Here is a 13,633-nt window from a genome sequence, read left to right as displayed (position 1 = left end):
GAGGGATTTGATGAAGCAGAGCTATGGAATATCTTTATAAAATGAAAACATCTGTCGGAGTCAAAACGCTGTGCACAAAAGGGGGAGGTTACTAAGCAATATATTATTCTGAGTACACATGAAATAATTTGACAGAGTTCTTCTGCACAATTTCAAGCTGTATTTCACTGTCATAAACATCTTAAGGTGCACTGTATGGGTGATGTGACGCTCCACCATGGAATTAAGTGGTGACTCTTGACAAAGTAGTCATTATCAGGAGATAATTGACCTTATTTGAGAGCTAAGCATCCTGAGGCAAAGTTGAGTGTACTTAATCCTGGCAGGTTAATTATCTAGTGATTAGGAAACCCTAAAAGGTATTACTCTTAAGAACCATTTTCAAAATGACTCTATTCAAAAACTTAATTTAATAATAAAGAACAACAAGAACAATCAAGTTCTTTACCGTGTACAGGTAGACAATGACTACAAAGCAGCTGGCATGAGCTGGCAGCAACAGACATAATTGATAATTACCTACATGTAGAATGTCCTTTATTAAGCTGATTGTATGTGAGTTAAAGTTAAAAAATGATGTTGCTGAAGGAAAAATGTTTAAACTTTGAAGATGTTAAAAATTAATTAAAAATATAATATTTAAAGAGGTTATACACTGGAGAAGCATCAAAACTACTTTAGTCAATATAACCTATGGAATCAGGTATTTCATTTTAAAGTAGAAAATAAAATGTAACAGGGGTACCAAAGACTTTGTTTCTTTATTTAATTATTCATTTATTTATTTTCTTGCTTTTTAAAAGGCAAGATCTAAGTTGGCCTTGAATGCATGGCAATCCTCCTGCCTCAGTGTTATGGGCTATTGGACTTGGTTACTAAACATTTTTAATTGAGAAAAGAAAACCACCTCTCTGTGAATTTCAGAATCTCAGGGAAAGGGGTGCAGGACAGACAAGCAGTGGACTACTTGCCTAGAGCACAGAAGACACTGACCCTGGAGAAAGCGAGTGGGAAGTGTCTTGGGGAAGAGAGAGATTATTCAACCTTAGAAAACAACATATGTCTGAGACAGGCTATAACATGGACAAGTTTTGAAAACACTATGGAAAATAAGCCAGGAATGTCAGATAATTATTAAATGAAGCTAACTGCATGAGGTACTTAGAATGTGCAAAGTCATGACATGAAAATAAATAAATAAAAAGTGACTACCAAGGACTAGGAAGACAGAAAATGGGTGGAGTTATTATTTAATATGCACAGAGTTTCTGCTTGGGATGAAGGAAAAATTCTGCATGGCTGTGGGAAGGCTGTGCAGCACTGTGGGTACACATGAACACCAGTGAACTGCGCACTCGGAGGCGGTTGGGGTGGTCAGCTTTGCTCCTTCCTGACTTCTTTCCTTCTGTGTTCTCCATCGTTTCAGACAGGAATATACATATACAGCCCAAGGTGACCTTGAAGTGCTGATTCTGCCTCCACTTCCCAAAATGCCTGGGGTACAAGCCTGTGAGCCAGGCAAGCATTTGTGCCAACCGAGTTGCACCCATACTACAGTATAATAAGAAAGTAATGCTGGGCGGTGGTGGCGCACTCCTTTAATCCCAGCGCTCGGGAGGCAGAGGCGTGCGGATCGCTGTGGGTTCAAGGCCAGCCTGGTCTACAGAGAAACCCTGTCTCAAAAGCAAAAACAAAACAAAATAAAACAAAAACAAACAAGAAAGTAAGTCAGCAACTCTTTCTACATCATAATCCTAGAACTATGATATTTCTATTTTGTCTTAGGATACATCTAGTTACTTTCAAATGCTCATTTTTCTTTCTTTTGCAACAGGAACTCCTGTTGTCTGGGTTGGCTTCAAACTTTTGATCCTCCTGCCTCTACCTTCCTATTGTGAGAAGTGCAAGTGCACACCATTCTCCACTAGCTCATGAATTCTAGTTCCAGTTTAAAGCCAAGAGTGACTGTGAGAAGATCTGAAACTCTTTCAAATGCATTTTATAAGTTTTGTTGTTGTTGTTGTGAGACAACAGTTGCAGTATGTAGCCTTGGCTTATCTGAAACAAACCTGCCTCTTCCTTCCCAGTGCCGGCCTGCAGGCTTGGGCCATCACCCCCATCTTTTCTGGCCCTCTCCAGTCACAAACAGTAGCTTTTCAGAACCCCTAAAGTTGCAGCACAGTCCTCTCAACTCAAACGCACCGTGCGGATGCTTGGCTTACTCCTTAATGCTACAGCCTCAGTGGTTCCCAACCTGTGGGTCATGACCCCTTCAGGGGTCAAAAGACCTTTGCACAGGGGTCACCTGAGACCATCAGAAAACACAAATATACACTACAATGCATAAGAGTAGCAAAATTACAGTTATGGAGTAGAACAGAAGTAACTATGGTTGGGGTCAGCACAGCATGAGGGTATTCGCGTTAGGAGGGCTGAGGACCACTGTGAGTGGTAAGTTGGGCCAGTTGCTGTATGTGTGTCTTTTAATTGCTTCACAGGGTCACCAATTGCTGTCTGTGGAGAGATAATGTTGGTGGGCAAGTTGGTTTTTATCTACTCATTATTTTAAAATTTTTATCTACTTATGTGTATAGGTGTTTTGCCTGCATGTATGTCTAATAGCATATGTGATCCTTTGGAACAAGAGTTACAGACACTTGCATGCTACCATGTGGGTGCTGCAAATCAAACCCCAGGTCATCTAGAAGAGCAGCCAGTGCTCCTAACAGCTAAGCTGCCTCTCTAGCTCCCGGTTTTAATTTATTCATTTTGTGACAGCCTTTGCATGGTCTGCACTAGCCTGGAACTTTTGGGGCCTCTTGCTTCTGCCTCATAAGTGCCTCAGTTTGGAGCCATGCACTACTGTGCTGGGTTGCCAAAGTATTTCAACTTTAACAGAGACCACTGGGAAATCACTGACGCTACTGTTCAAACCTTTCCAGAAAAGGAAAGAGACAACCAGGTACAAAATAAAAGCTAAGTGTGCTTGATGTCAGCTAATTATTGACATTTTAAAAATCAAATATTAAGCAGATATTTTGGGAGGTTAGGATTAGAGAGAGAAAAAGAGAAAATATAAAATAATCATATAAATATATACACAAATATATACATTTCTTGTGAAATATATTTTACATTGCAGTGCATTTTTACAACAAAAAGGTCTGTTTTCTCTCTTTAAGAACTGAAGATAATTTATTATCATTACTTAAGTATTCAAGGAGACAATGGACAATATGTTCAAAAGATAAAACACTAACTACCTGCTCCTCCTTGTAATCAAACACAGTGTCATCTCTATTATCCCTATTAAGCTGCATCACCTTAGCAGGTATTTCTAGCTGATTAACATTTACAGCATCTGATTCTGACATCCAGCTCACTTGGTATCACTATTTTACTTTGTATTATGTGCAAATGCAGCTTCATCCAATGGCGGTGTAACACACAGGGCAAACACCGCGCACCCCACCGGGCAGCTGCTTGTTTATCAGACCTTTAGAGATGGCTTCAAGGAAATACCACACACATCTCTCCGCGCTGAAGCACCTTTACTCTACAGCCCACACCATGACAGACATTACAAGGTACTTGGCTTCTATTAGCTATTGACTTACCGTAATAGGCCTCACTGCATAAATACTTGTTGGAATGAATGCAAAGGAACAGGATTCACAAACAAAAGTAAGAAAGTTGTTCAACATGCCATGCAGCCAGCACCTTACAGTGCCTTTTAGGTATGGAAATACTATTTAATAACCTATACTAAGAACTAATCCAATGCTTATGTCTTAGCATGGATTATTAAATGCCATTAAATATTATCTAATAATCAATATTTAACAATCTATACTAACAACATGATAATCACTTTGCCTCAACCTCTGGCTATTGTGAATAGCACTGCTATGAACAGTGGGGCACAAGTCCCTGAGTTCCTGTCTGTAGTTTTGGGACAGACTAAGAAGTGCAATTGTTGAATTCTATGTTAACAATTCTATGTCCAATTTCTGGGCAATCTACTAAATTATTTTCCCTAGCAGCTATAGCCTTTTACATTCCGACCTGTATAATACACAAGGTTTCAGGGTCTTCAGCACCTAAAGGGTGTGAAGCAGTGTCTAATTTTAGGTCCATTTGTGCTTCTCTAATGATCAGAGATGCTGACTGTCTTTTCATGTGCTGACTGACCCTCTGTAAAGTGGCTTTTTTAAAAAGGATGGTGTGTGCAAATGTGTTTATTTAACTATACATGTGTGTTTTAAGACATCTCCCTATATGCAGCCCAAGCTGGCCTAAGCTTTTAATCTTCTGCGACAACCTCTGTAGTGATGTGTCACCATACCCAGTTTCTGTGACTATTTTTAAAAATTTGCTTATTGGATTTCTTGTTGTCTTTGAGGCATATATTTGGACATTAATAAATACTCTCTCCCGCTGTATAGGTGTTGTTTCCCACTCCGGAGCTTGTTCTTTGAAGCAGAAAACATTTTGATTAGTTACGGTCTCTCCTTGTAGCCTAGCCTAGCCTTAGTCATGCTATCTTCCTGCCTCTGTATACTCAGAGACGTGTTATAGCTGTGTCTTGGCATTCTTGGCTGTTGTAGGAAAGTTTACCCCATTGTGATCCCTGAGACTGTAAACTGATAAATACCTGTCTTTTGTTTGGTGTCATTGAGCCCTAATACACCTTTAATTCAAGAGCTATCAGTACACAGGATTTAATAAAGTTAACCCTAGGTCAAGAGGCGGAGCAAGAAACCAGGCGGCAGGGATTAAAGAGCAGGCAAGACCCTGAGGTTTTAGGGCTGTAGCTTTAGCTCTCTAACTTTAGCTCTTGGCTCTTAGTTCTTGAGCTCCTCAAGCTTCTCGGCCTTTGGCTGTTTGGGTTTGAGCTAGCAAGCCTTTGGTTTTGGGTTTGAGCTAGCAAGCCTTTGGTTTTGGGTTTGAGCTAGCAAGCCTTTGGTTTTGGGTTTGAGTTAGCAAGCCTTTAGTTTTGAGTTTGAGTTAACAAGCCTTTAGTTTTGGGTTTGAGCTAGCAAGCCTTTGGTTTTGGGGTTTGAGCTAGCAAGCCTTTGGTTTTGGGTTTGAGTTAGCAAGCCTTTAGTTTTGGGTTTGAGTTAACAAGCCTTTAGTTTTGGGTTTGAGCTAGCAAGCCTTTGGTTTTGGGTTTGAGCTAGTAAGCCTTTGGTTTTGGGTTTGAGCTAGTAAGCCTTTGGTTTTGGGGTTTGAGCTAGCAAGCCTTTGGTTTTGGGTTTTTTGGCCTTTTCTTCCTGGGCAGTCAGCTGAGTAGGAAGGTTGGCTGGGTGCCTTCTCGGCCTCTCTGAGCTAGCAGGTTTTCACCACAGCATCTGCCTCCTAATCTTTATTGGTAAAATAGAATGATCTAGGATTATCAATTAAAACAATACTTGCCCATAAAAGTATTTATTTCTGATTAATTCCAATTAATCTTTTATTTTTGACTGTTGTGCTTTATACACTTGCCTTTTAAAGTGAAGACCATTTTGACATCATCAACATTTTCTGTAAACATAAAGGTCACTTTGGGGGATTATTCTTTTCTGTTCCCCTAAGTCTCTCCTCTGCCAAACTTTTAGTATCAACCAGTGATAAATGCCTTTATACATAACTTTAGTCCTTTACAATTTGCATTTAATTATTTGATTATGTATTTATGGTATGTGCACATCAGGCTGCCCACGTGGAGATCAGAGGACAACTCTTGGTAGCAGTCAGCCCTCTACCTTGTCTGTTTTTGGCATCACACTCAGGCCATCAGCTTTGGTGGCAAGCACCTTTACCCATACAGCCATTTTTCTAGCTCTTCTTTCTTCTCTCTCAATCTCTCTTGGTCTCTTTCTCCTCCCTCTCATGGATCTGCAATTTGAGCTTCTACTAAAGAGTTGTTTGTGTGACCTGCTGTTTTTTTTCCCAAAGGCTCCACCCTCACTCTCTTACTGACTAGAGTCACCTGTGACTCTCAAGTCCCACTTGCATTGATAGTAGCATTCAATTCTCTCAATCTACTCCTGAAGTCTCACTCTGTGGAATCACACTTACCTTTGGAACAGTCCTTATAGTTTGTCTTCCTAGACTCTAGAGTACTTACGTGTTGCCAATCTAATATTCCTGAACTATAAAGGGTGAACGCCAACTTTCCCACAGCGATTCTCAGAATGCTATGCTGGTGACATACTCCTCTAATTTAAGGGGCTAAAATAGCACATCTCTTACCTGCTTCATTGGCCTTTTACGAAACATGAGGGCTCAAGAGTTGGTTCAGTGTAAGAGCACTGGCTGCTCTTCCAGAGGACCTGAGCTCAAGTCCCAGAACCCACACGGCCGCGCACAACCTTCTGTAACTACCCCTTCTCGTCTCCACAGGCACCAGGCACACAAATGGTGCACATGGAGGCAAAAATACTCACAAACACAAAAATAAAATGTAAGTAAAAATTAAAACCCCACTGTATTAAAAACAAAACAAAACAACAACAAAACTTCAGCCCATGTAAGAAAAAGGGCAGATTTTTGTCAGATGAGACTCCAGCAGCTATGTATAAGTCAAGCCTTTCACCACTATTTCTTGTCTCAGTGTTCTTGTTTGGATATGAACTGTCGTCCCCCACAGGGGGGGGTGTGTGGATGTGTGGTCCCTTTGGTGGAGTTGTTTTGGAAAGTTCCAGATCCTTTAGGAGGTGAAAGAGGGCTGGAGGAACTGGGCTCGGAGGGTTGTAACTTGGCCTGCCTCCCAGTCCTGTTTCTTAATCCCCTGAGATGTCTGGCAACCCACTTACACACTCCTCTTGCCATAACCTCTGCCACACCTCCCTGCCATGATAGAGCTATCTGCTACCCAGCTAGAAGTGTCTTCCTCCTCTTAAGTTGTCTGCTGTCTGGTATTTGGGTACAGCCAAAGAAAAGAAGAGATGTGGCTGATGTGTAAAGAGGAAGCGTTTGCCTTCAAGGGTAACAGTCTCCGTCTGTCCACACAGTTGACATTCTTTCTACCAAACGGGTCCTTTTGGTCTCCACTCAGGTGAAATCTCAAATTACTTCTAGGCAGAGGGCACATGTCTTACTGTCATATAGAGTCCATGAAAATATTAAAATATTAGGACCATAGAATTAGACTCAGAATAGATTTCCAGGGTGATCAATGTAACACATCATTTTATACACAAAAATTCCAACATTCGTGAGAGTTCACTGATATGGCTAGCATCACAGGAAGGCTCAGTCAAAGCCTCCTCTTTTCTAGTTTGTAGATTTTTTTAAAGTGTCCCTTGATTTTTAATGGGAGAAAATATATCACTGTTTAAAAGAAGAAGCTGTAATACTTCAAGTGAAATTCTATTATAACATTTCAATTATGATATATAAATAGTTCCAAAATGATCTCAGTAATAAATAAAATGGAAATTATAGTATCAGCATTTACTCATAATTTGTTAACTTTAAATGATTTTGACAGAAGATTTTAAAAGTAAGGAAAGTTTGTGTTTTTGTATTTTTCTAAATCTTGGTTGTGGTCTTAGTTGCAAGTCACATATGCATTTGCAGAAGTGATGATAACTAGAGTAAGAAGGGTGAGTTTTACTATTTGTAAATTAAATTGCAATGTTTTCATATTTAAAAAATTTTTTTTACTAAGAAACTAGTCTTTAGGAAATAAAGAAAATACAGTGCTAGATAAATTCAAATTGAGTGAACCTTGTATAATAATCAAGAACACCGACTCCAAATTTAGGGTTTTATTTATGCATTCCTAAACATATATATACCCCAGAAACAGACAAATTATTTGTTTTGTTTTGTTTTTCAGAGCCAGGATCTCAACTCATAGAGATATACCTGCCTTTGTATCCCAAATGTTGGGATTAAAGGCACGCACTACCACACCTGGCTTTAGCTTGTTTTTCTAGAGCAGCTTACCGTCTCATTTCCAAAGAGGAAGTCAACATAAGGCATGACTTTCATCAAGGAGTCCTTGAAGAACTGGCTAATAAATGGTGCAGAGAGATTCAGTGTGAAGATCCTGTTGCTCTCAGCAGCATACTGAGCCACTTTCAACACTGACTCCGGCGAGACTGTTAGAAAAAAGCCCTGGACAAAAAAAAAAAAAAAAAAAAAAAAGGAATTAGACCTGTCAGGAGCCTGTACAAAAATACCAATGTCAGGACAAACTTAATTATAAAATCCAAGTACTCAAGAAAATAATAAGTACATTTAAATTTGAGAAATACAAACAGAGGGAGATGGAATTCTTTTAAGCTTTCAGCATATTTTCAGTGATTTACAAATGTTTCTTAGGAGCATAGCCTATTTATTACCTTAAAAATATCTAAACTGAACTATGAAAGAAAATTATTTTAATTAGTTTCATGCCAGGGAACCAATACTTTAAAATACTGTTTGTCTACATTTCTCATGGTAAAATCTTTTAGCATATATTAATGCCTTCTAGATGGAAACACGGGCAAAGACATGGAGAAGCTTGGAGAAGGTGGTTAGGAAGGAACAGAGGCGAGGACACAAGTGAAAGCACAGTAGCAGACAACGAGGGCATGTTAACACAGAGGCCCTGGGGGCAGTCAGGATGCACCGACCAGCAGCACGGGAGAGCGGTGAGGGCAGTGAGTGTTTCTCAGAAGAAAGGAATATGATTAGAGGAAAATGCAAGAAAGGCAAACTGGACAGCAATAATTTACCAACAACTAAAGACACCCTGCATTTGGATATATGAAAGGAAAGCCACACTGGAGTTCTAAGTATGGGGCCTACCGACCACTTAGGATGTGAAAGGCAAGGAGTAGAATTCAAAGACGATGCTTAAATAAAACGAAAAACAAACCAACCAACCCTGGCCTTATTATTACATAGAAAAGTCCAGAATAAGACTAGTGTTTGTGTTGTAAATAGAGCATTCGGTATTGGTCATACCACGCAAAAGTTCCCATAAAAAAGCTTGGTTAAAACAGCCGGGAGTGGTGGCGCACGCCTTTAATCCTAGCACTCAGGGAGGCAGAGGCAGGAGGATCTCTGTGAGTTCCAGGCCAGCCAGGGCTACACAGTGAAACCTCGCCTAGAAAACAAAACAAAACAAACAAAAGGCAAAAAAAACAAAAACAAAAACAAAAACAAACAAACAAACAAAACCCCCCCCAAAAAAAACAAACAAAAAAAACCCCAAAAACAAAGTCTGACTCATGAGAAACACGTTAGAAGAACGTTGTGGCTCCTTACCAAGGAAGGGAACATGGAGCAACAGAGAGCAGATGAAAGACAGACAGAAGAGGAGAGGACAAAGGAAAGCAAGCAAGGGGAAAATGGCAGAGCAGCCTGACAGAGACTCTCAAGACGGTGAGTCCGTGTTCAGGGCTACAGGGAGGCAGAGGTGGAGGCACTGAGTAGACACACACCTTATGACTAGAAAAAGCACTTAATGTGAGAGTAAATGGCAGAGTGTTTGAAGGACTGGGGAGGGAATGAGGGTAAGGAATACCAATCAAGCCCAGAGATAAGCAGTGAATGCTGATAAAACCATTGGCAATCTACTGATTAGTTCTGGTGTTCCAGGAACTGGGACCAGCTAACTGAGTGATTATTATAAAACCTATGGAGTAGATGCTGTTTATTACTCTCATTTTATGAACAATTCTGAAATCAAAACAGAGAAATTTTCTCTGGATGGAAGAGAGAATGAGAAGACAGTTCTTTTTCGGGGTTTGCTTGTTTGAGACAGGGTCCAGCAGGAAGCACAGGCTGGCCTTGGATTCCAGATCCTACAGTCTCCTCCTCCCAAGTGCCAGGTAACAGGCACAAAGCACCACGCCTAGCTTTAGAGGATGGTTCTTCTTGGTTTTTCGAGACGGTAGAGGACGGTTCTTAAGGATATTTTGACCATTCTTGCTTTTCAAAGAAAACAATCAAGTGAAGAAACAGGAGGAAGAACTAAGACAGGATAATTAGAGCAAAGAACCAGAGGAAGGGAGTCTCTTTAAACCAGAGGAAATTATGACAACATGCCTGGAAGATTGCAGAGTTCAAAGCCAGCCTAGGCAATATAACAAAGACCCTGTCCATCTCAATAAGCAAACCAGAGTTGCAAAATGTTATGAACTATTGACTTGTGTTTGAAAGTCTAATCACTTACATCAGATACAAAACTTTTTTTTTTTTCTTTTCTCTTTTTGGTTTTTCGAGACAGGGTTTCTTTGTGTAGTCCTGACTGGCTGTCCTGGACTAGTGTTGTAGACCAAGCTGGCCTTCAACTCACAGCGATCCACCTGCCTCGGCCTCCCTTAGCGCTGGGATTAAAGGTGTGCACCACCACCACCACCACCACCACCACCACCACCACCACCACCACCACCACCACCACCACCACCACCAGGTGAGGATAAAGAACTTTTAAGAAAGAATGAAAAAAAACAAACTTTTTTTTTTTTTCAAAACAATTACTTTCCTATATCGAGTTGAATGTAATATTATTAAATTTTGTGGTAGCAGTTGCTTGTATAAGGATCTATTTGTGAAGGGGTTTACTGCATTGGAAAAATTAAGGGAGAGTTTTTAAGTTGTAATTGTGTTGGGGCTCAGAACCTGGTACACCAAGCTCTGGTACCTTGGAAACAGGAGAAAACGGCAGAAGATACTTCTGCATAGAGTTCCCATTTCACATGACAGCAGGCCACAAGACCCTTATATTCCAGGGCCCTGTTCCATTCCTGGAGGACAAGAAGATTCTAGAAAGACACGGCCTGCTTGATGTTATTCCCTCACCCGTTCTTTTTTACCATTAGACATTATATCATATTCCTTTTGCCAAATCTGGGTTCTTTAAAAATAATTTCTTCAGAATTTTACATAAAATAGTTTCCCCAAAGCTGTGACACTTTACTTCTAAATGCTCCTGTGTCACATGAAAGTTTGTCACATAGATTTGTTGTGCTTTTTTCTTGTGTCATATGACATCAGCCATGACCACTGCAATGGCTATCTATCACAATTTATGTTTCTTAACATAATAACCCACTGTTTTCTCATCTAGAAACTCCATGCCACTAATTCCTAACCACTATTCAATTACTCTAAAAGGTAATGTTTTAAGCACCATTTAAAAATTATTTTCACCATTCCTTTTCTTTAGACACATGCCACTTGAAAACTATCAGCATTCAAGCTGTGTTCTTTGCTATTTCTGTCACTAAGAGAATTAAATGGAGTGGTTTATACAGCATCTGTCTCTGTAGTAATATGCACGTACTTGCTTTTTCAGTCTTTTATTTCATGAGAAGGGTTTAAAGCTTCCCTCTCTTATTTTTCCCCAAACTGTTACAGCATGAAATAGAACCCTCCCAGAGCTAGCGTTCTGCCAGCTGTGGATTAGCCATAGACAGCCACAGAATGGTCTATATAAATAGTAACCTGGTCAAATAATTAGGCTTCTCACCAACTTCAGACTGAAAACTTGATCTGTGCTCAAATACATATGATTGTAATTTAAGCCACAGAACCAGTATGCCTCTAGAGTCTCAATTTGGCCTGATCCCAAATCTATGTGTGTTGTATGTGTTTTACTTTAAAATATGACATAGTTGTATTGTGATATGAATGGTACATATTTGTTTTTTGTTAATTTATAAAGAATAGGCAAAGCATTAGCTTGTAAATAAATAATAAATGTATACCTTAATTATATTTTAAAGTAGGCTCTTACTTTGTAAAGTAAATATTCGGAATTTAAACAAGTTGGGATTTGGGCTGTTAGATCGCAAAGATTGTTAAAATGCATGCCAACCATAACTTTTCTTCCCAGATTTACAACCTTTGCTAAGGCAAGTGTTCCAGCCTATAGCATGACACAAAGTAAAAACAGGACTGCTACAAGAAGAGTTGTTTTGTTCATGTCAGGGTTGTAATAAAAACAAGTTGAAAGTCTGTATGCCCCTGCTTTAGAAAGACACTCTATATATCCATTAAAGGCTTGGGATTTTGTAGTTAGGGCTGTCAGTTTCCACAGATAGCTCTGTGTCTCTCCCTGTCAACAGCTCACAACACAGTAAATTCTCCTACAGGTTGAACAACACTAATCCGAACTGAAAACAAAGGGGATAACTTTGTCCATTACAAACAAAAAGGAGAAAGGCAGGAGTGAAAGACTAGGTAAAGCCAAAGGCCATGTTAGCAGAGCTTGACTTAATGCCTGGAAATCTCATCACTCTAAGGGACTTCTCAGGGTGTGTTACAAAGAGTAAACATCAGAAATATATGAAGAGAAAGGGAAACAGTTTTTTCCCTCTTTAAGTCAGAGGGTTCTCTTCAAATGTCTTTACCTAAGAATGCAAGCTTTTTAATGACACCCACTAACAGTTACTTGAGGTATGAAACATACGTGTGTGTGTGTGTGTGTGTCTGTGTGTGTACACAGACACCTATGTAAGTATAAGTTTTTATTGATTCACAAGAAAATAGAACAGTAGGCCTGTTGGCACATGCGTGCAGTCCCAGCACTTGAGAGGCTGATGCAGAAGGTTCAGGAACACACTGGAACTACAAAGTCAGCCTGGGCTAAACAAGACAATGAAAGAAACCAAACAAGAAGTACACGGAGTGACCATGACTCTAACTAAGACAAACTTGGTGGGGAAGGGAGGCCCTTGCCTGTGTTATCAAAATAATACTCTAATGAGTGCAGAAACAAACAGGGTAGTTTTATGTCATTGAGACGTGTTTGTGTCTACCTAGTCCTAAAGCAAATACACAAATAAAACTTGTGAGGTGGTAGCTGAGTGGGTTAGCATCCCTCAGCAGCTCACATATAATTAGCAAAAGCAAGCACTCACCTTGGCTGAAAGCTAAGTCCCCTGCTCCCACCTGACAGATACACAGCCATATGAATTCTGGTTTGATTAAAAAATTTTAAAATATATTGAACTCTTATTCTTCTGATCTCAGGTGTTTCGGGAGCCACAGGTTATCATGCAGACATAGCCAAGTCCCAACAACTGTAACACACACAACCAGCCCACAAACGGCACAGAGATGGCACCAAGAAACCCCAGTCACAAAGATCTGAACCTCTTAAAGGGGTTGGCCGCAAGTTCCTGAGGAACATGCGCTTTGCCAAGAAGCACAAGAAGAAAGGCCTGAAGAAGATGCAGGCAAACAACATGAAGGCAGTGAGTGCGGTGCAGAGGCCATTAAGGCCCTTGTGAAGCCAACGGCTGTTAAGACCAAGATGCCAAATAGCCCCAGCCGCAAACTGAGCCGGCTCGTTTTCATCACTCACACCAAGCTGGGGAAGTGGATTCGAAGCTCTGTGGCTAAGGGTCCTAGGCTCTGCCAACCAAAGCCAAGGTTCAAACCAACGCACAGGCTGCACCTCTAGCTAAGGCCCAGGTTTCAGCCCCAGCTCAGGCTCCCAAAGGTGTCCAGGCCTGTGAGAAGGCCCCATAGAAAAGGCTTCTGCCAATGTGAAGACAGGTGGACAGGTGTGAAACATCTACCTACACACTATTTACAGACGACCAGTGTCCTATGCTTTTTTTTTTTTTTTTTTTTAACAAATAAACCTAAGGCAAGATCTGTACAAACAAACAAGCAAACAAACAAACAAATCTAAAAC

General features: G+C 40.3%; 1 protein-coding gene across 3 annotated transcripts in view; it reads right to left on the bottom strand.

The window, feature by feature from the left end:
• The window catches only part of Adk (adenosine kinase), a 397,266-nt gene that overhangs the window by 115,794 nt on the left and 267,839 nt on the right, over positions 1-13,633 (bottom strand). For all 3 annotated transcript variants that reach the window (XM_051142845.1, XM_051142848.1, XM_051142847.1), the window contains exon 7: positions 7,939-8,109. In XM_051142845.1, the coding sequence (XP_050998802.1) occupies positions 7,939-8,109 (171 nt within the window). The remainder of the gene's footprint in view (positions 1-7,938; positions 8,110-13,633) is intronic.

The sequence above is a fragment of the Acomys russatus genome, chromosome 3 (assembly GCF_903995435.1).
Source record: "Acomys russatus chromosome 3, mAcoRus1.1, whole genome shotgun sequence".
Lineage (NCBI taxonomy): Eukaryota > Metazoa > Chordata > Mammalia > Rodentia > Muridae > Acomys > Acomys russatus.
Note: the sequence above shows the minus strand (reverse complement) of the source record. Positions and strands in the feature narration are given on the sequence as shown.